At 33.3% G+C, this 22,575-nt stretch overlaps 1 protein-coding gene across 1 annotated transcript; it reads left to right on the plus strand.

Moving 5' to 3' along the window:
• Positions 1-1,213: 1,213 nt before the first annotated feature.
• LOC124825372 (potassium transporter 6-like) lies at positions 1,214-6,814 on the plus strand. The gene is made up of 8 exons (XM_047297973.2): positions 1,214-1,749; positions 1,877-2,366; positions 2,831-2,884; positions 4,149-4,409; positions 4,496-4,548; positions 4,850-4,973; positions 5,065-5,319; positions 5,574-6,814. The coding sequence occupies exons 1-8, from the start codon at positions 1,711-1,713 to the stop codon at positions 6,635-6,637; spliced, it is 2,340 nt and encodes a 779-aa protein (XP_047153929.1). The 5' UTR covers positions 1,214-1,710; the 3' UTR covers positions 6,638-6,814.
• Positions 6,815-22,575: the final 15,761 nt, after the last annotated feature.

Genomic DNA, 22,575 nt, shown 5'->3' on the forward strand with positions numbered 1-22,575 from the left:
AAAGTGGCATGTAGACTTTCTCTGAATATGAGATTCCACTTCGGCCACCGCACAAAGCAATATTTATGGCAAATATGAGACTGTGCTTATACACAACAACACTAATCAATTTTCTATTACTTTGATAACCTATCATCTCTAATTGTCAACACCACCACATTTCTACTATTCAAAACCATAATCATCTTCACTTACTTTATTAACTTAAACAAAATTAAAAACACCCTTTCATTAAATGTCTTAGCTTTATAACAAAAACAACATCTCAAATCAAAGGGTCTCTCATTCTCTGCACTCTCTCTCCAGCTGTTGCTAGAACCTAATTACATTTATTGCTCTTCTTCACATTCTTTATATGCATAACTGGATAGTTATAATAACTGGTCACAACAACATCACCAGTTTCTATAATTATTACCAAAAGAAAGAAAACACCCTTTGGCCCTATCAATTTCAGTGCTGCACAATCACTTATCTATAACAACTCTTTCTCTGTGATGTCTACCATACACAATAATGTCTGTTCTTATCAACAGTTTTAATCATTTGGATTTTTAACACTGTTACTGTCTTGCATAGTTAAATTCATCGGTTACCAATGTTGACACATATTTTAACAAAAAATTAGAATTAATTTATTTTTAAATTTAAAAAATAATAAATATAGTTTTATAATTTAATTCCGTCACTGTTTATACATGTTTTTTAAAGAAAGTGTTGGGAGACAGTGAGAAGAGAGTTAATTTCTGAGGTGGCAGCAATGAAATGTGATGAAGAAAATGGAAAAGGGATAAGATTAATAATCCCTGGTAATAAAAGCATTCCATAAAAGTCTGAATTACAAAACTAAACGTAAACAAATGTAGAAAGATGATAATCACAAATTATTGACTTTTTGTTTTGTGCATTAATCTGAAGTGTTACACAATTGTAATAAACGCTTGCTTGCTACACTCTCTAAAGATCCGAAGCCAAAAATTGCAAAAACGAAGCTAAAACGTGTGACTCGTGTGGAAAAGATCACGCTCTTATCAGTCAGTAATTGCCCAAAAGGAAGACTAAACTTAACCAAACCCTACCAACCCCACCACTAACGTTCAGGTTTTTCTCACTGTTCTTAGAATCCTTCACTTTCTCTTCAACACACACGCAAACTGAACTTCTATTGCCTTTGGTTTTTTTTTTATTTATGCACACAATTCCTGGCTTTTCGTCTTCGCTTTGAACCTCTTTTTGTTGCACGATAACTTCTCAAATAAGACAACCTTTTCCTTCTTTTTTCTTCTTTCCCCGAACCTCTTCCTTCTTAATTAAATCAAATAATCAAACTCATATTTCGTGTGCATCTTTATTTTCTCCAAATAAACCTACAAGCTGGGAGGGTCCTTTTCTCGTAGTTGAATCTTCTTATTTTACTCTCACATTTTGATTCCTTCCTTTTCTTTAATACCTCGTCATCGATCTTGAAAGTTACTTTTTAGATATTATTATTTTTCTTATATTTATTATTACTATCTCATAAATCGTAATTATTGTTACAATTAAAAAATACAGGTCTAATTTACTTGTTTTTATAATTTTTGAATTAAATAATTCCGCACTCAATATATGTAGCACACATAATTTCTCAATGCTGAACTTGTTTCAGCGATTGTGTGACCTTCATTTTCCCCTGAAAATGTTTCTCTGAGACGCAGGAATAGGCATCCGATGGATCTAGAAGGTGGAACTCGTCGATATTCTGCTAAGGTGAGAGAACCAACCAAACCAGCAATGTTTCAATTTCGATGTGAACAACGTTGTCGTTGTTGTTGTTTTATTGTCGTTGTTATTGTCGTTGTCTGGGAATGTTGAGTTTTTTTTTCTTTCACTGCAGAGAGAGTCGTGGAGAACGGTTCTGACTCTGGCGTACCAGAGTCTGGGTGTAGTGTACGGTGATTTGAGCATTTCGCCGTTGTACGTTTTCAGAAGCACGTTTGCGGAGGACATTAAGCACACAGAGAGCAACGACGAGGTTTTCGGCGTTTTGTCGCTGGTGTTTTGGACTATAACGCTGATTCCTTTGGTGAAGTACGTGTTTGTTGTGCTGAAAGCTGATGATAACGGCGAGGGAGGCACGTTCGCGTTGTACTCGTTATTGTGCCGCCACGCGCGGGTGAGTTCGCTGCCGAATTGCCAGGTGGCGGACGAGGAGTTGTCGGAGTACAAGAAGGATTCGCGCGGCGCGGCTCCTGAGAGGAGCTTCGCGTTGCGGCTCAAAAGCACGTTTGAGAGGCACAGGGTTCTGCAGAGGGTTTTACTCGTTCTGGCTCTGATTGGGACTTGCATGGTCATTGGGGATGGCATCCTCACGCCGGCTATTTCTGGTGAGGTCAATGATTGTGTTATTGTTTTGTAGAAGCAGTTCCTTGTGTGTGCTTCTATTGTGTTTTTCGATTCAAATTGAAGTTTCGTCTCAATGTTTTACATAAATGTTTACATTGAAGGTCAATATAGTTTCTCGAAATGAAACTCTGATTCTGATAAGAGAACAGACTAAAAGCACTTGAAGAACTCGGCGTAAGTTTTGTCCTTTGACTTTGGAGAAAACTTAGATGCAGTTTTTTTGTGTGTTTTTGGTGTGGTTCTTGTGTTAGAGTTGAAGTTTCATCTTGATAATTCGCGTAATATATGTTTGAATGAAAGATGGACATAGGTTTTCCAGGTGAAACTTTGATCTTGATTAGTGAACAGTGGTAAAAGTACATCGGGGACTGTATGTAAGTTTTGTTCTTTGACTTTCGGATTTTATTGGGGAACTGAGTTGGATTATTTGGATGAATGCTTGCAGTTTTCTCGGCTGTTTCTGGATTGGAGCTTTCAATGTCCAAGGAGACGCACGCATGTAAGTTCAGTTTGATTTTTTGTGTGCCTAATTATTTATTAGTTTGTTTAGAAGTTGGATACTGGTCATAATTGGAAGCTTCATGCATAATTTTGTTACCAATTGATCTAAAGGAGATTCCTGTTGACCTGAGCATGTTTTATTCCATGAAAAAAGTTCTGTTTTCTCCAATAATCTTACATCACTAAAAGTTTCTCTCTTTAGTTGTGTATGTTATATTTTCTCCGCTTTGTGGGTGTTGCTTAGTAGTTTATACTCAATACTCTTCTTGTGAGGAACTGTGCATTAAGTACAAGTCATGTTGTTGCATTTGTCTGTGCATTTTTAGGGTGTCCTATATTTGGTAAGAATCTTCATGAGTCACACGTGAAGACTCACAATCACAGAGAATGCTTTAGGGATTGCATTTAACATGTGACTTAAGCAACCTGTTTGATAGATTGGGTGGACTGTTAAATACTGTGCTGTATCTTCTGAATTTGACACTTTCCATACTGGTCTCACTCAATTCTGGCGATAATTGAAATTTGGGTTGTGTTTACTCATAAATTTTTATTTCAACAGAGTATTTTTGGGGATCCTAACATCAGTTGTGCTTCATGAGCCTAACTCTGCGGCAATAACCAGCTATACTGTGGCTACAGTGAAAACAGTTATTTCAATGTTATCGGTTGTGATTAATAATCAGTTATTGTTAAAATTACGAGTGAAATACAAATGTTTTAGCTAGCCTATTCTTGTGTTTTTGTCGATTCGGCATTGTGTGATTTCTTATCCTATCTGTTTAAGCTTTAAAATAAAATGTGATTATATGATGTAACCTTGTTACTGGCTCTTCTTCATATGCTATTATTTTTGGCTTTTAAGCAACACTCTATTTTTCAAAATATTTCATAATTATAATGATTTTTATTATTTTATAATTTTAATTAAGAATATATAATAAATCCCAAACAAATGTGCCCTTTATCTGATGAGGGGAAATTGCTTGTCTTATAGCTGTTATCAAGTGACAGGACTTCTTTAAACTTGGATGGCCATTACCAACTTTTATCTTTATTTTTTTACAGATTGGAGTTTGATTCTTGAGAATTAGAGAATAAAAGGCAGAAAATTAGTTGCTGGTCCAATGTGCTTTAATTTTTGTTTGCCCATCATTTGTTTTTTTTATTTTTACTTAAATTTTGATATCACTCTTCTATATTATGTGAGAACTGCGGAACATTCCTTGCTGATATGAAGTTTTAAACTTGATGCCTGGCAGATGTTGAAGTTCCAGCTTCATGCATCATATTGATAGGGTTGTTTGCTCTTCAGCATTATGGCACGCACAGAGTTGGCTTCTTGTTTGCTCCTGTAATTATTGTGTGGCTTTTCTGCATTAGTACCATTGGAATATACAATATATTTCACTGGAATCCCCATGTATACAAAGCACTCTCTCCATATTATGCTTTCCAACTCTTGAGGAAAACTCAAAAGGGAGGTTGGATGGCCCTTGGTGGAATTTTACTGTGCATCACAGGTCGGTTGGTCTACTTGATGATTAACTTATATTTTACACATCAGTTTGTTGTCAATATTAATACCATTTCAATTGCACTTTTGCAGGAGCAGAAGCCATGTTTGCTGATCTTGGGCACTTTAGCCAATTATCAATCAAGGTATGGTAATTTATTTGGTTTTTGTTTGCTGTATGATAACGGATCTACCTAATATTATACACCGTATACTGTAAACATGATACAGTAGTAGACTTAGCAATGTGACATCTTCAAGTTTTGCTTTTGTTGGGTCTTTTATCATGACTGGTTCACTTTAAATTGTAATTTATGTTCCTTGACAAGTCTTAACCTCTCTTCCCACTAAGATTAATGAACTAAACATAGTATAACTCTTGTCAGTGTTATTTATGCAGCTCAATAGCTTTTGTTAATGCTTATTTATTTACCATCTCTTCTGCAGATTGCTTTTACATCTGTGGTTTATCCATCTTTAATTCTTGCATATATGGGGCAAGCTGCTTATCTATCTAAACATCATGACATTGAGCAAGATTATCACTTTGGGTTTTACGTATCTGTACCAGGTAGGTGGTGTAATTCATTCTTTTTGCTGGAGAAAGTAGATGATGGGGGAAGTCTCAGCTATTTGACCGTTTTCATTCTTTTGCTTTCCAGAGAAATTGAGATGGCCTGTTCTGGTTATAGCCATACTAGCTGCAGTTGTTGGTAGTCAAGCCATTATCACTGGAACATTCTCAATCATCAAGCAGTGCTCTGCATTAAGTTGTTTCCCGAGAGTGAAAGTGATTCACACATCATCAAAAATTCATGGGCAAATATATATCCCTGAGGTCAATTGGTTATTGATGATATTGTGCTTGGCAGTAACTGTTTGTTTCAGAGACACAAAGCGCCTGGGTAATGCCTCAGGTATGACACTGATTGCTATTCATCTATACATTAATTTTGCAGCAATATGATATGGAACTAGAAGCATAAAAAACATTCATTTCTAAGATGCAATTGTAGTTTTTCTGGGGAATAATGCAACTCAGAAGTTAACTTTGGTATGCAAGCAGACATTTAGTTCTCTTTTTAAGATAATAACTGGGAAGGGGGAGAGGTGTGTTAACGGTATGTGCTTTTTCTGACAATTATATGGCACACTTTACTTTGCACAACAGGTTTGGCAGTAATCACAGTGATGCTGGTGACCACCTGTTTGATGTCACTGGTTATTGTTCTATGCTGGCACCAAAATGTCCTCCTTGCACTTGGGTTTGTTTTCGTATTTGGCACCATTGAGGCTCTCTTCTTCTCTGCTTCTCTTATCAAGTTCCTGCAAGGAGCATGGGTGCCTATAGCGTTGGCTCTTGTATTTCTGACTTTCATGTATGTCTGGCACTACGGCACACTAAAAAAGTATGAATATGATGTTCAAAACAAGGTTTCCATCAACTGGCTTCTCGGCCTAGGTCCCAGCATAGGCATAGTCAGAGTGCGTGGGGTTGGCCTTATACACACCGAGCTAGTTTCTGGAATTCCAGTAATCTTCTCCCACTTTGTAACCAACCTCCCAGCCTTCCATGAAGTCCTAGTTTTCCTCTGCATCAAACACGTGCCAGTTCCACATGTTAGACCTGATGAACGGTTTCTGGTTGGCCGCGTTGGTCCAAAAGAGTTCAGACTCTACCGGTGCATAGTGCGATATGGATACCGTGATGTCCACAAAGATGATGTTGAGTTTGAGAATGATCTTTTGTGCAGCATAGCAGAGTTCATTCGCACAGAAAAAACCGGATTGAGCTCTTCAAATGATGAGCCTGGAAAGGATGACAGAATGGCAGTTGTTGGAACTTGTTCTACTCATTCCCTTTTGATGAGTGAGGACAATGTAGAGAATGTTGAGAATGTAGAGAATGCAGGGCCATCAGAACTGAAGGAGATAAAGTCACCAAATGTTATAAAGCAGCAGAAGAAAAGGGTAAGGTTTTTGGTACCTGAGAGTCCAAAGATTAACACAGATGCAAAGAAAGAGTTGGAGGAGGTTATGGAAGCAAGGGAAGGTGGGGTAGCTTACATTATAGGACAGACACACTTGAGAGCAAAACCAGGGTCTAGCATGGTGAAAAAAATAGCCATTAATATAGTGTATGAATTCCTAAGAAGAAATAGCAGGTCACCCTCCTTTGTCACTGGTGTGCCTCATGCATCATCTCTTGAAGTTGGGATGATGTATCAAGTTTAAATTTTGGTTTCACATAGGATAGAGCTATTTCATGTACATATACTGCATCTTATAGATAGTCATAAGCTACAACCCTTCACTTGGTCAAGGAAACATAGTATACATGTTTTGGTCATTTTTCCCCTAATTAATGGACATGTAATTTGTCTATGGAAAAAGATATAAATTTAAGAATAATTGAGAGAAAATTTAAATTAATGTAATTATTTATAATGACAGAAGTAAAGTTTATGTTTAATATTAAGAAAGACAAAAAGTAAAGTTTAACACGTTTATAGAAATAAAATTTAATTGTTAACTTTTCCCCGGACAATAATAATAGAAGATGGAGCTGCCAAATATTTGCTAAATGCTAGTCGACACAAAAAAAAAAGTATTGATTTCATTAATAAAATATTTAAATCCTGATTTGTAACTTTTTAATCGAAGAAGTTATAGTTGTCCAAAAATAAAGAAATCAAGCACTTAAAAATATGTTTATTGAGTTTTAAGATACAGTTTACTATCATTAGAAAAAACATACACTAACCACACAAATCTTATTTTTCTTATTTTTCTCTCCAGAATCAAAGTTAGAAATAACAATATAAGAATGAATATGATTCTAGACAGCAAACTACGAGGTTGCAAAGATAGATTCCTTGAGTTGTCACAGACATCATTGTTCATGAAAAACATAATGTATAGACATAATAACTGGGTCGTGTTTTAGAGCTGCAATTGCTCACGGGGGCTGCAAACTATTGCCTATCTTTCTCATGGAGTGGTGTTTTCAAATCATTATGTGCCTAAGTCCAAGCTGGGAAGATCACAATAATTGCTTTTAAGTGTTTATTTAAAAATAGTATATGAGAAAATATGTTTAATATCTATTTAACAATGTTTAATATGATTTGATGTATTAAAGTAACTGAGAACAAAATAAATGCTAGAAACATGAATAATTATAAATAATAGTTAGAAGAACTGATACATCACTCGGAAAAAAGTTAATGTTAGAAAAAATAATAACTGTAAATGAAAGTTGGAATCAACTAGTGCAGCACTGAAAATAGCTTAAATGGTACAGAGTATAATAATTATAAATAAATTGAAAATAAACCAGTATAGTTAACATTGGAAATTATTCTTTTATATATGTACTTTATATATAAAAAAATTGTTAAGATGGTAAAGTTATCATTAACCTCTTGGTTTGTTGAAAATGTGACCCAAATTTTCACTTTGGTTTTTCAATAGGACATATTCTAACATGTGAAACCTAGCTATTGATCTATTAGATCTATCATAGAAGAATATCCTGTTAAAGTGACTAACCAGATTTTATATATATGTATTCTTTCGCGTACATAACTTTTTCTACTATTTTATCTTTTATTACAATATAAGATTGTAATAACTACTTTGTATTTTTAATAATTTACGTGTTGGTTTTTTATAAAGTAATTATTTTTTTCAAATATGTGGACACATACACACTAATTTACGTGTTTCTATAAATTAGATTATATATATATTCTTAAAATTTATCAAAATAAAATTTTCCTCTCTATTATAAATAAAAAAATATATACATATACATATTTTTAAGAAAAAAATAATAATTATGTATAATTTATTTTTTCTATTTTTAGTTCATATTTAGATGGTTTTTCTATAATATTATATGTTTTGTATAACACATGATCATTTGATAAACAAAATAGATAAAAAAATATAATTATGTTAAATAGAATAAGGTAGAGTTTTTTTTTAAAATTAATATATATATATATATATATATATATATATATATATATATATATATATATTAAATCACACAAATTAGATTATTATCTTATTCATAAATTTTAAGAAATATAATTCTAATTAATTTATTAAGAATTTAACATAAATTAAATGTTTAATTCATAATTTATTAATTACCTCACATATTATAAGTAATTAACATATCACACATTGCAAACATTTGATTCTAATGTTAAAAGATAAATACGTTAAATTAGACTTAAATATTTGTACATGTCATATTATCTTCATTATTAAATTATTAATACAACAAAGTTATATAATAAAAGTTCAGTTCACTTCTATCATATGATAAATTCATATGACCTATCAAATATTTTTTTTTCTCACTACAAAAAAAAATTATAGTAACATTTTTCCATCTTTACTACGTGTTATTCTTTTTATATAATTATAATGTTAATAATTCAATCTATAATATAAATATTTATTATGTATTTATAAATAATTATGTTAATTACATAGCACATGTTGTAACATCCAAAAACAAATTTTTTTATCCTTACCAAAAAAAATATAATAAGGTCTTTACATTAACAATATATTTTTGAAACTAAACTTCTTATTCTACTCTTTAGCTCCATTATTTCTTAGCACTTGTTCATTCTTGGTATAATCCGCTAAACTCATACCATTAAACTTATCATTGCAAAAGTAATAAAAACACACAAACAAACAAAAACAACAAGGGTAAACTAATATTGTAAAAGAATCAAATCATGCAATTATAATTCAGTATATAACATATTTTAGTTTAAAATCAAACAATAACCTAAGCATATATACATGTTCTAGACTTAACAAATCCGGATGCAAGTATTGATATCGAGTTATGACAGGTCATACAAACTCAACCTATCAACTACCAACCAGATCTACATTAGATTTCACTTAACTCAAAGCTTAAACAAGTTTCAAATGATCATAAAAACAAACTCAAAAACACAATTTTTCCATTTGATCATTACCTTAACTTCTCACTCACCAAAACCTCTTTTTAGACCAAAAACCAACCTATAACTCAGCCTACTCTCTACTTCTTAATACTACATCAATTTTATGCTATTTATATTTCATAACAGCGACATTCACAAGCTCATTCAAGTCCAAATCAAAATCATCAATGTCATCATGCATCAAATAATCAAGCACACTCATCAAAACACAAATAACAATAAAACAACCATTTCAATTATAACCAAATCAACATAACATTATTCCTCACAACATAGCAAACATAAACTCATGCATCATAAACGGAAATCAAGGACAATATTAGTTTCCCTTATTTATTAGATAACTGAACGATCCTAAAAAATCCCAAACAGCTCCCATAGATCAAAGAACACTAATTGTGACTACAAACAACGAAATCATGATTAGGGTATGTTGTTAGGACTACTGATCAACAAAAAACTAACAAGAGAGTTTGCATGACACATGAGAGAGATACTCTTTGCATGTGTCTTAAACTGAAAACTAAATAAAAGAAGCATAAACTAACTTATTCTATGTGAAAAACTGATTGGTATAAAATAGAGAACTGAGTTGGAAAATGCGACTTGGTATGAGTAGTAATTTAGTGAACTGCATGCTTTGTTGATTTAAGGATGCTACTCATGTGTGAAAAATGTTGTATGTATGTTTTTGATGTTAGAGTTGATGTGAATGAACTTGAATTGTATAAATTGGACTGTTATAATAGAAGAGAAATCTTGGTTACTGGTGGTTTGGTAAAAAATGGAGGTTTAAGATAGTAAAAAGGTGAAAAAGGATTATTAAACTGAGTTGGTGGAATTGAGGTTGTCTATGAACTGTTTTGGATTTTGTTTAACATATGGATTGTTAGAGGATTGAGTTAGTAGAGTGTGTTAGTAATGAGGTAGAGTTCTATTTGTGTTAGAACTCAATTTAGAGGAAGTGAAGTAGTGAAAACTTGAGTTTGGTATTCTGTGTGCAATTAGTCAATATGGAGACTCTTGGTAAGTCATTTGGGACTTCTTAAAGTCCCTAAGTTGCTTGGAATTGTGTCACAAATGGTAGAATTCAATTTGAGTCTCTACATTGATTTTTTTTGAAAATTTTTGGGTGAGATTTTGAGTCTACATGTTTAGAATTAGGTTAGAGATGTTTAGACAACCTTAGATAAGTATAATTAAGTATATAACACAATCTCAGAGGGTTAGAAGTTGGGAAAAATAGTTTGAATTGGTAAATTTGGTGTAGGGGGCGTAATTCTGCAGATTTGGTGCTGCAGATTATGCAGACTCGCTGAGCGAGTGGAGTCGCTCAGCGAGTGGTCTTGGTGACAGGCTCATTGTTTACTGATTCGCACAGCGCGAGGGTGTGCTAAGCGGCTAGTTGAGGTCTGGGAGCACTGTCAGTTTTATTAGAATAGCGAATGAGTGCATTGAGCGAGTGAGTTGAGAGCCTGGTCCATTGTCTGGTGAGTTTCGCTTAGCCAGTGATGTCGTTGAGCACGAGTTTAAGGTCTCGTACCACTGGGAGTTTATTTGCACAGCGAGCTGGGTCACTGTGCGAGGAACCTCTGTGGTCACTCAGCGAGGGTGTGCGCTGAGCAACTGGTTCAGGTTTTAGTTACTCTTTAATTCCTTGTTCTAGTTTGATTTAAATGAAGTTTTGGGAATCCATTGTGAAGCATGTATGAATATGTATTATGGTATGCGATTGATTATGTCATGAGTTATGTTTCAAACTGGTGAAAGTAAAGTTCCAAAGTAGAATCTCTTAGTGAGATTCAAGTATGTTTAGAATGAATGCAGGGAGCTCAGTCATGGGGGTTGTCTTGAAACTCCAGTGGTCTTTCATTCTCACGTAGAGAGGATTGAACCATGTCGTGAGGAGTAGCAGGAGGTCTTAGTCTTGGAGGCTACCAATATGCTCCAAGGTCCGGTACAGACTAACCTCGTGAGTGTGGTAGGGTGAAACCCATTGGCAGCTTTGCAAAGCAGTAGAAGCCACCACGAGTGCACAACCCGACATAGTTTGGCAATCATTCTAAGTCCGGACGGTCATTTGATTGTGGTGTCATGCATAAAGTGTGTTGTGTTGGAGAATGAATATGTGTGATTGTATGTAATGTAGATGTTAAACATAATGTTTATTCTTTTATTTAAACTAGCTTACCCTGTTGTTTGTGCCCTATGTTTTGTATGTATTGGTGTTCTTTCCTTTGCAATAACCATTCTGTGGGTGTGAGCAGAGGGAAATGAGGTGTCTCTGGAGCAGGCTTTGGAAGGAGGGGACGCTGCTGAGTAGTTAGTTTTATATTAACTCTGTATATAATTTTGTAGTAGTTAGGTTGTATATAAAGTTTTAAATTCTATGATTATTTTGGATGACTGTAAAATTTATACTTTATATCTTAGTCTATAACTGTTATATTTTATCATATCTGTGATGACTCTTAATATAGTTTTATACTATATTTTTGGGGATGTTACAGAAAATGCTTAAAGTAATTATTTTGTAAGATTAAAAATAATTATTGAAATTTAATTTATTTAAATGAGTAATTATAAGTCATGTACAATTCTTTCATTTACCAAGTAAAAAGAAATGTAATGAAAAAATTGCAAATAAAAAATTAGAATTACACAATCAATTGATAGATAAAAACGGTTTAAACCCTCGGATCGTCCTCGTATTTGTTGGAGAATCTCAAGTGGGTCCTCATTTTTTGAACTGACTAAATTGGGTCCATATACTTGTAAAATTGTCTCAATTGGGTCCAAATATTTGAACATTTGAGCCAATTAAGCCATGTCTGTTAAGTTTTCACAAACGGCGTTAAAATTTGCTGACGTGGTGCACACTTAATATGCTGATGTAAAACTATTATATTACGTGAAATTTTTTAACTAAATTAACAGTTTTTGACGTGGCACAAAATTAAATTAGTAATGTTAGGAATCTCTTAGGATTAGAAATTTTTTAAGTAAATAGGGTTAGAGAAAGGGAATTAGGGATTTGATCAGTCAACTCAGAACACACGAGAGAAGACGAAGAGGAACTTGACCCAGCCATCATTCTCCGCCATCATGCAAGCGCTAAACTCGCTCAACCTCCGCGCTTCTCCCTTGGACTCACTTCGCACTCCCAACAATGTCGCCAACAGAAGAGCCGCCGCATTAAGCATGTCTTCTTCGTGTCTGCCACGGCGGTGCCCAAGGTCTCTGCCCTACAGCGCCAGAAGGACCCCAAGAAATGCGTGGTGATCACCGAAATGGGCCGCCGCATTAAGCATGTCTTCTTCGTGTCTGCCACGCCGGTGCCCAAGGTCTCTGCCCTGCAACGCCAGAAGGACCCCAAGAAATGCGTGGTGATCACCGGAATGGGCCTCGCGTCCGTGTTCAACAACGACGTCGAGGGTTATTACGAGAAGCTCCTTGCCAGAGAGAGTGGCATCATCGCCATCGATTGCTTCGACGCGTCCAAGTTTCCCACCCGCTTCGGTGGCCAGATCCGCGGCTTCTCTGTCTAAGGCTACATCGACGACAAGAATGACCGCCACTTCGACATCTGTCTCTACTACTGCATTGTGGCTGGCAAGAAGGCCTTGGAAAGTGTCGACCTCACCACACATAACCTCACCAAGGTCTCTCCTTCTCTCAAATCTATTATTTTTTCACATTTCTCGCTTTTTTTCTTTCTAAAGACAATTTTGTTTGACAAAATCCTATTCAGGATACTAAATGTAAACACTTATCCAAATCGTAGTTTTCCACATTCAGACTACCTTTTTGTTGTTTCTGTTTCAATAGGTTTCAATTGTCCCTGGTTTATATTCTGCAGGATAGTGAGTCTGACATCATCGATGATGTGGGTGCTAGGATCGGGCACGTGATAAGAACCAATATTGGTGGCCGAAATGGTCAATCTAAGCAGGTAAAAAAATAAATTCTGGGTCATTTAGTGTTTGACACAAGTTCTTTGTTTGAGTTGACAGAACCTGTATGGCTGACACAAGTTCATCTTTTCCCTTTTCCTTTTCAGAATCCCTCTTTTCTATTTTCTAATTTTCGTATCTTATCAATCTATTTCTTTTTTTCTTCATTTTTTCAATTCAATTTATTTTTCCATTTTTATTTTTCTCAAAGCTTTCAAATTTCTCTAATGTTTTATTTTTCACTGTGTTATCAGGGCGCCACTTGCAACATTTCCTGTAGTTGCTCGCAAAATCCCGACCATCACTCTTCCTGAGGATGTCTATGTGAAGAAATTCTATAAAAATTCCGACCATCACTCTTCTTGAGGATGTCTATGTGAAGAAGTTCTATAAAAATTTCGACCATCACCGTCGCCGTTGGCGGAGGGGTCCTTTCCGGCCGCGACGCGCCATAACTTCCGGCCTTGAGCTTTCCAACTTGGTCATCCAATGCTCCTTCCTTTGCTTGGGTCGTGTTCGGTGCAAATGAGTGGTTCATCGGAGTTGAAGAGAATGCTCTCTAGGATTCCAATTCATCTTCTGACACTGACCAAATCAATAATTTCCTTTCTTCAACCCTATTTCATTTAAAATCTCCTAATCCGAAGAAATCCCTAATACGAACAATTAAATAATATAACATAACACGTCATATAACACTTCTACAAGACTTAATAACAAATTAAATAACAAATTTCACGTAATATAAGATGTATACATCAACAGATTAAGTGTGCACCACGTCATCACTTTATCTTAGAGCGCGATATCCTCTTCTCTTCTCAAACTTTTCTCGAACGAAGTTTGACGACCATCACATGTAATCTTTCTTTCATTTGATACAAATGCATTTTATTTATGATTTTCGTTTGTTTTGACTGATTATTTTCGTGTTTTTCTTCTTTATAGGCACATTCTGCTTTCTCTGTCATCGATGACAACACTTTATTCCAACAAACTCACCTTTTGAAGGTTAGTTTTCGTTTTCGTTTTGAATAACTTATTTGTTGAACTTGTTTGTTGTTGGTTATTGTTGTTTGTTGTTGATAGTTCTTGGTTTATAAAATACCAAAAATTGAAATTTGTTGTTTTTTATGTTTTTCAGCTCTAGTAGAGTTGTAAAAAAGATCACAATTAATTAAAAAAACAAAAAAAATCATTAACGTTGTATATTAATAAAATTCGACGTCGAATTTAATTTAAGGTTTCCTAATATGACGTCGTTCACGAATTAACCGTTAAAAGTTCAAAATATTAGACGTTGTACATGATTTTTGTACTAATGTGATTGTAATTACGGGTTGTTTAATAGTTGAGATGGAGATGATAAATATATCACGTGATCTTCTCCGTCATAAAGAAAAAATGTTATAAACACCTTTCTATATTCAAATCATATATTTAAGTATTCAAATCATATATTTAAGTGTAAATCCAACCACTATAAATAGTTATTCTTAAATTCTAATTTAGTGAAAAAATATTTAATATTTATTAACTTGCCCTAACAATAAAAGTAAAGAAGGCACAACTATTTTTATATATATTTTCCAATAATTTAACATAAAATTTGTTTCAAATTGTGAAATTTTCTAATCTACTAAAATATAATTTCATTTTGAGGTAGTGTAAATAGAATTAACTAAACAATTTGCATACGTATAAGGAGACAAGCACACTTAATATGAATATAACCCCACTCTTTACTTACAATTATATATAAAGTGTTGATACAAACTACAAAATTCAAATATTGTTTGATCATTTTCCAAAAGGAAGTATAAAAGATAATTCTAAAATCACATTATTTTTCTCGAAATAACTCATAATATTTAGGTTTAATTAACAATTTGATCCTCTATTTATGATTTTTAATTGTTTTGCACTAGTGCACTAAGAGGAAACGGTACCGGCTAATTTCACTCATAGGCAACGGTTCCTGAACCGAGGCATATTCAGGCGAGGCAAAAAGTGATAGACTCTTTACCTCGGTTCCAAACCGAGTTATTTTGTCTGTCTCTACGGCCTCGGTTAGAACCTGAACCGAGGTAGTAGGATCTTTTTTTTTTCTTTAGCGTGCTTCGGTTCTGATTTCAATTTCAGATTCTAATTTCAAACCCCAAACTAAAAAACGTTAAAAATGAACAAGACCCGCGCTTGGAGAGAATAATCCGAGGACATAACCACGCTGTTTCACAAACTCAACAAACTCAGATAACACAACTGGAACCCCAAAATTAGATGAATAGTTGAAACCCTAAGTTGCAAAAATAAGAACAAAAACCCCAAATCTGAAAATGAAAACCTAATTCTCCAATTCTCAATTTCAGAAACCCTAAAATGCCAAATCGAAAAACGATTCACTCCGCTGCCGCCTTCCTCGCAACGCGCCACCACTCTCCTCGCACAATCGTCTCCATAGAAGAAGTCGGAGTTGGAACCTTCGCGGAAGCGCTGCCGCTATCAAACGTGACCTCGTCGCGCCTCGACACTATCAGACGCGACCTCGTCGCGCCTCGCCACTATCAGACGCGACCTCGCCGCGTCTCTCCACGTCTTCGCTGGCCACTCACCTCCATCACAACACTCTCGTTGCTCGTCTGCATTCAAGGGAAGAAGAGAAAGGGAAGAAGCTTCAGCCTATATTGCCTTGCTGCTGGTGCGCGTTCAAGGGAAAGAGGAGGATCTGGGCTTGCTCCGAAAGGGATCTGGTGCGCCTTCAAGGGAAAGAGGAGGATCTGGTGCGCGTTCAAGGGAAAGAAGCTTCACCCTTAATTAGGTCACTAGGCTCACTTGGAATCAGAAAGAGAAAGGATTTGGGCCTATACGACCTCAGTTCAAAATATAACAGAGGTAATATTACTATAGTGTTTCTGTTTCGGTTCTTCAACCTAACCGGTGCCTATTAATATTGACTTGACTGACTTGACGTGTTGCAAGCTTGTTTCAGGTCTTTATGCTTTGGTTCTGCGTGCAACCGAAGCAGTATCACGTTTTCTGACCATTTCAAACGAAAAGCCTTTAAAGTTAGTATATGTTTAGGCACCGGTTGTCTTTGAAACCGAAGTGGTAGAGCTGTTTTGCACCAGTCTTCTTTGAACCGAGGCCTATAAGGTCTCCTTAATTGCGAAACTGCCACTACGTCTGGATAGACAGCGGTTTGGTGTAAAGAGAGGTCCAATGTGCAAGTTTAAAAGCACATTTTGTACTAGTGTTGGTTTATATATTTGTTTTTAAATCAATTGAATTTAAGTATTTATTAAATAAAATCAATATGATATGTTTTATTAAATTAGCATTCACACTATTTATAAGATTTGGTTAATAATTTAGTTTTTATATGTTTTTTAACTCGATTAAATGTATATTTTGTTTAAATAGAGACAATGATCTCTTTTATAAAATCAACATTAGTATCACTAGGAAGTAATCACGTATGAATCCAAAGATTCTTCTTCTTTCCTAACCTTTTTGTTCTTCAACAATCCAATTTTATGGAGATCACCTCCTTTACATTTCTTCGTTTTTGTTTATTGGATTCTCGAAGATAAACACATGACCTCAAATGTGATTTTTGGATTCGTCCCAAAAATGATAATATTGTCTTCATATAAAAATATAAAAATTGAATTAGAAAAATAATATATTATCTAATTTTATTGAATTGATATATTATCACCTTTAAAATGAACATCAATTTAATATAAGGAATCAATTAATTTTATTTAAGAAAATATTGAAAAATTAAATCTAATTTCTAAAATAATTGTTTAACTTTTATAAAAGTGACTTTTTTTATTATCTGTTTTAAAAAAGATTGTAAAATAGGATTTTAAAATTTAAAAAATACGACTTTCAAAATATATACATCTTTAAAATAAGTTTTCCAACATAAACTTATTTTGAACTTAAATATGTTAAGATAATATTATTCAGTCATTTAGGGTGTGTTCACTTTGTGAAGATGATTTGAGGGAGAGGAAGTGGATGAATTTGAAGATATTTGAGAGTTAATTTTTTGTTGTTTGTTTGAGTAGATTTGGAGGTGAATGAGAATGGATTTGGAAGTAAAGTTATTAGTGTAGGATTTGACCGATGTGACAGATAAAAAAATGGTTTAATTGGTGGAAATTGAATATTACCAAAATACTCTTAGTAGTAAAAGTAATATAAAATGATAATTGTTAGTATTATATATAATTGTAAAAATTATTATAAAGAGAAAAAAATAAAAAATCATTTTTAAAATTCCATTATTATTATTATTATTATTAAATTATGTGTGTAAATCTTTACATTCAAAAGTGATGAATACTGTAAGGATAAAATTGAGAATTGACATGAATCGTTGCAAATCTTCACAATGGATGAAAGATAAAAAAATTTCATTCTCCCACAAATGAGCACTTTCAATTATGCGCAAATCCTTTAAATTAAACGCAAAACTCATTTAAATTCCGTCATAACAAATCAACTGTCAATATAGTTTTCCACTAAAGCGAACACAGACTTAATGCATTATCCAGAAAATAGTTTTATCCTTAAAAAAGATTTTGTGTGAAAAGATTAAAATAGTAAGATATATTTAAAAACTTTTTTTACAACATATTTTTTTCTCTCTTTTTCCTTGCGTAGAACGTTTCCTCTTTCTTCTTAGCTTTGCACAGTTGCGATGGTGTAGTGACGAAGATGATAACGGTAACAGCACAATATTGGTGTGATGCACTAAATAAAGGTACTTTAATCATGATAAGGGGTGCAAGAAGCTGAAAAAAAAAGATAATGATAATAAACATATTTTTTTAACAACATTTAGATGTGTATTACTTTTTATTAATTTTAAAGTACATTAACACAATATCAAATAAATAATAAATTAATAAAAAAATAATATGTATACTTTATTAAAATATTATTAAAAAAAATTATGTAAAAGTATTTTTTTTATAAAAAATATCATGCATAGATAAGGTCTAATCCAGCAACACGGACAGGTGCCGGTTACACCAATTTCTATCCTCTTGCACGGTTTAGTCCCTTCAAACCGTTCCACTGTGACGTGGCTTATATGATCACATAATCTTGACACGTGTGCGTTGGTGAATTATACTATTTAGGATGCGAAAAATGGTAAGAGTTGAACATATTTATATATCCCTTTTCTCTTTAAAAATTTACATCAAGTTACACAATGATGTGATTGAGATCTTAGATTCAACCATTTGTTTTGTTCTTCTGGTTATTTATAAGTTGTTTTTGACTGAAAAATGAAAAAAAAAAAAAAAAACTTGTTGACAACATCTTTTCATCATCACATTTCTTAATTGTAATTAAACACACCACTAAAATTAAATTAATAGTAAAAAAACTTAAATAATTTGTCTAAAACTACAGATTCAAATGCTCTTGTCATCATTATAAAAATAAAAGCTTTTAATGTTAAAGTCAACCTCTATTTCAGAGCTAATTAATGTTGATAAATAGGCATATGATCCAAGCTTGGTTCTTTTGTTTCAGCCACCTACCAAACTTGCCTTTTAAGATTTAACTATTTTAGCATTAAAATGTTACCCAACCACCAGATTAGCCTAATACAATAGTTAATTACTATTAATAGCTTATATATTAATATAAATTAATACTTTAATATTAATTTATATTATGGTATTTTGTTTCATTTTTGTCGTGCATAATTAATCCATCTCTTTTTTTTACCACTTTTCTTCTATTTCAATGATAAGGTATTAATATTAGTCATTAAAAACATTCCAAAATTTAATAACTAAATTAAATTACAACTAGGTTTGACCTTTTACATTCTCAGAATATTTTGTCAAAATTCAATCTTCCCAATAGTTTATTGTATACGTATAATAATAGTTAGTGATGAAAGTCATTGTTTTTATTTAGTATGTGAAATGATGTTTTCTTTAGTTTTTTTAGTCAGAATAGTGTGTGATTGGTTGTTTTATAAGCTTTTAAAAGAATATGTATTGAAAATAAAATATTATTTATTTATTGATGAAGTATAAAGTTGAGTTACATTATAAGGATTGAGAAGTAAGAATATAGAGATGGAAAAATAGTGATTAGGAAAATGATAGAATGTGTGAAATGGAGAAATAGTGATCAGAAAAATGATAGAATGTGTGAAGAAGTATGGTTGATAAAGATATTTTTTAGTTTTGGGAAATGAGAAATTGTTATTAGTGATTCTTTTGAAATTAAAAGTATAATATATATATATATATATATATATATATATATATATATATTTATCAAAAAGGGAACTCTGAAGAACATGTCCGGTGCCAAGTTGATTTAGCTTCTCAATTTTTCAATCTTTCAGTCTTGTTTTCTCCTTTTTTTTCATTTTTGTCAAAATTTAGATAAATGCAACACAAGCAAGCAAATGTTGATATTTTGGATATATTTTTAGATAATGATACTTTGACATTCAAAAATGACAAACTTTTGACACTGGACACGTGTCCTGTTTTCAGTGGTCCATTTGTCAATTAAAAAGAAAAAAAATGAAATGACGTGGAAATGAATTGAGAGTGCGGTGTGAAGTGGTGCGTTTCACTTTTCCAATTCAAAATCAGAAATTACATTTGGGATTGAGAAAAACCATGAGAAAGAAGGAGCCCAAGCCAGCAAAATTCGCGTGAAGAGCTTTTGGAGTTTGAGTGACTTTCCACCGTTCATCGGAAGCATGCTCCCGTTGACCGTTCACCGAAGCATTTTTCGGCGTTGTTCGACCGTTTGGAAACTGCCCAGGCCATCGAAAGTTGTCTCCTTTAGCCGTCCTGCGTTTCGCGAGTCACTTCATTTTGTTTGGTGCATATGACTTTTTTTATAATTTTTTTACCATTGAACCGTTAGAAACAACTTTGATCATTGTTTCATTATAGAGACCTTATTTTGGGTGCCTATATTTAAATAACAGCTTAACTCTATTAAATTTCATTCAAACAATGAGTTTTGCTAAAATATTGATTTGAAGGATTTAAATATATTAAGGAAGTAATGTTAAATATCAATGACTTGTTAAGTATAATGCTATTAATTTGTCAAAATATATTGTTTATCTATGTAAGAACCTAAAAAATAGAGTATCAGAGTTGATAGGTTTTTAAAATAATGAGATCGAGTATTTAAAAGTTAAAATAATTCAATAATATAAATAAATTTTTTTAAACTTGTCTCATTATCTAAAACACTAACCAACTCTCTAAAATTCTTTCTTTGAGTTCCCTTTCCCTTCTCTCTACGATTTCTGACTCCTCGATTATTTGTTTGACGATCAGGAAGTGCCTAGGAGATCATACACAATCTCTATTATCTATCGATCAGTTTCTAGTCTAGAGCAAGTAAGTTTTGGCTCCTTTTTCCTTTCACTCTTAGGTTGAGATCATGCTTGGTGATTTCTTCTCTCATGTGTCTTTTGATCCTTTTTTCTAGTTCTTTGTTAATATGAGATTCTAAAGACTTACTTCGATCATAATTTGGTGATTTGTAGGCGTTTTTATTTGAGCTTGAAGCAAGGTTGGTGAGTTGTGTAGAGCTATGATAGTTCATTTTAAAGATAAGGAAAGCTATTGTTTTCTTTTAATTTGAGTTATAAAGTATGAAATGATAGTTATTAGTATGTGAGTTGAATGTATGTTGAATTGCATGCTTGAAAGTAGTAAGTATGGTTAACTGTTATTATTGACTTGAATGTTGTTGTTGTGAAATTGTTGGTGATGAATTGGTTAATGTGTTGAAAAGAAATGATATGGGCTGAGTTATGAACTATTATGGTTAGAAATGGAGGTTTTGGTAGGTGATTTTTAGAAGTAAGGGTCCAAAGGGATAAACAACAATGTGGGAGACATTGTAGGATTAATTAAAACTTGTTGATAGCTTGAGTTATCCGAGATAGAAGTGAGTATGAGTCAAAAGGATGGTTTAGGAAGATTTTTAGGCTTAATTTAGGGGTTTTGGAGAGTGAGATTTTAATTTGGTAAATTTCAGGTATGTTTGAGTGTTCAGGGTTTCTCTTTAAGTCATTTGTGACTTAGGGTTTCTCTTCGAGTCATTTGTGATTTTTTTTCAAATTCCTGAGTGGTTTATTTATGACCTAAAACTTGTAGAATTGAATTATGGTCTCTAAAGTGAGGTTTTGGTTAATTTGAGTTGGAATTTTATTGTAAAATGAGTTTAAAACTAGTTTAATTTAGTTCAGACACTTTTGGTTAGGTCTATTGGAGCTTAGAATTCCACCTAGGAGTGGTAGAAATTGGTAAAAGTGCTTAGGATAGGTCATAAGGGGTTGAAAGGTGCAACTTCTGCAAACTTTGGTGTTGCACAATTATGTAGAGTGGCTAGGTAAGCAAAAGGGGTTCTTGGGAGAGTATATGAGGGTTCTGGCAGTGAGTTTTACGAGCTCGGCGAGCCACATGGCTGGACTTGTAAAGCTTATTGTTTTAGTAGATCGTTTTAGTAAAATGACACATTTTATACCCTGCCACAAAGTAGCTTATGCTAGCTATATCTCTAGACTCTTCTTTAAGGAAATAGTGAGATTACATGGCTTACCCAAAACCATAGTGTCTGATAGAGATGTTAAGTTCCTAAGCCATTTTTGGAAAACTTTATGGGAAAAGCTTGGAACTAAACTTCTATTTTCTACTACATGTCACCCACAAACTGATGGGCAAACTGAAGTAGTAAATAGATCTTTATCTACCTTATTAAGAGTAATATTAAGAGGTAATAATAAAGCTTGGGACGATCATCTACCTCATATTCAATTTGCTTATAATAGAGTAGTTCACAAGACTACTAATCTTTCTCCTTTTGAGGTTGTTTATGGTTTTAACCCTATCACACCTCTTGATTTACTACCTCTTCCAAAATCATCGTCTTTTCTTCATAAAGAAGGTGTATCTAAAGCGGAGTTTATCAAGAAACTACATGAGAAGGTTAAAACCCTAATTGAAAAACAAACACAAAAATATGTAGAATATAACAACAAAGGGAGAAAGAAAATAATTTTTGAAGAAGGAGACCTAGTTTGGCTTCATTTGAGAAAGGAAAGATTTCCCTCTCAGCGAAAGTCCAAACTTAGTCCAAGAGGAGATGGTCCTTTCAAAGTGGTCAAAAAGATAAATGATAATGCATACATATTAGACCT

Source organism: Vigna umbellata, chromosome 7, assembly GCF_029865625.1.
Source record: "Vigna umbellata cultivar VRB3 chromosome 7, Vumbellata_1.0, whole genome shotgun sequence".
NCBI classification, from domain to species: domain Eukaryota; kingdom Viridiplantae; phylum Streptophyta; class Magnoliopsida; order Fabales; family Fabaceae; genus Vigna; species Vigna umbellata.

Excerpts from the sequence above, each read along its gene's own strand:
- LOC124825372 (XM_047297973.2), top strand. The coding sequence starts at position 1,711 with ATGGATCTAGAAGGTGGAACTCGTCGATATTCTGCTAAG. Across the intron at positions 2,367-2,830 it reads CCTCACGCCGGCTATTTCTG|TTTTCTCGGCTGTTTCTGGA; the intron begins GTGAGGTCAATG and ends GAATGCTTGCAG. Across the intron at positions 4,410-4,495 it reads AATTTTACTGTGCATCACAG|GAGCAGAAGCCATGTTTGCT; the intron begins GTCGGTTGGTCT and ends GCACTTTTGCAG.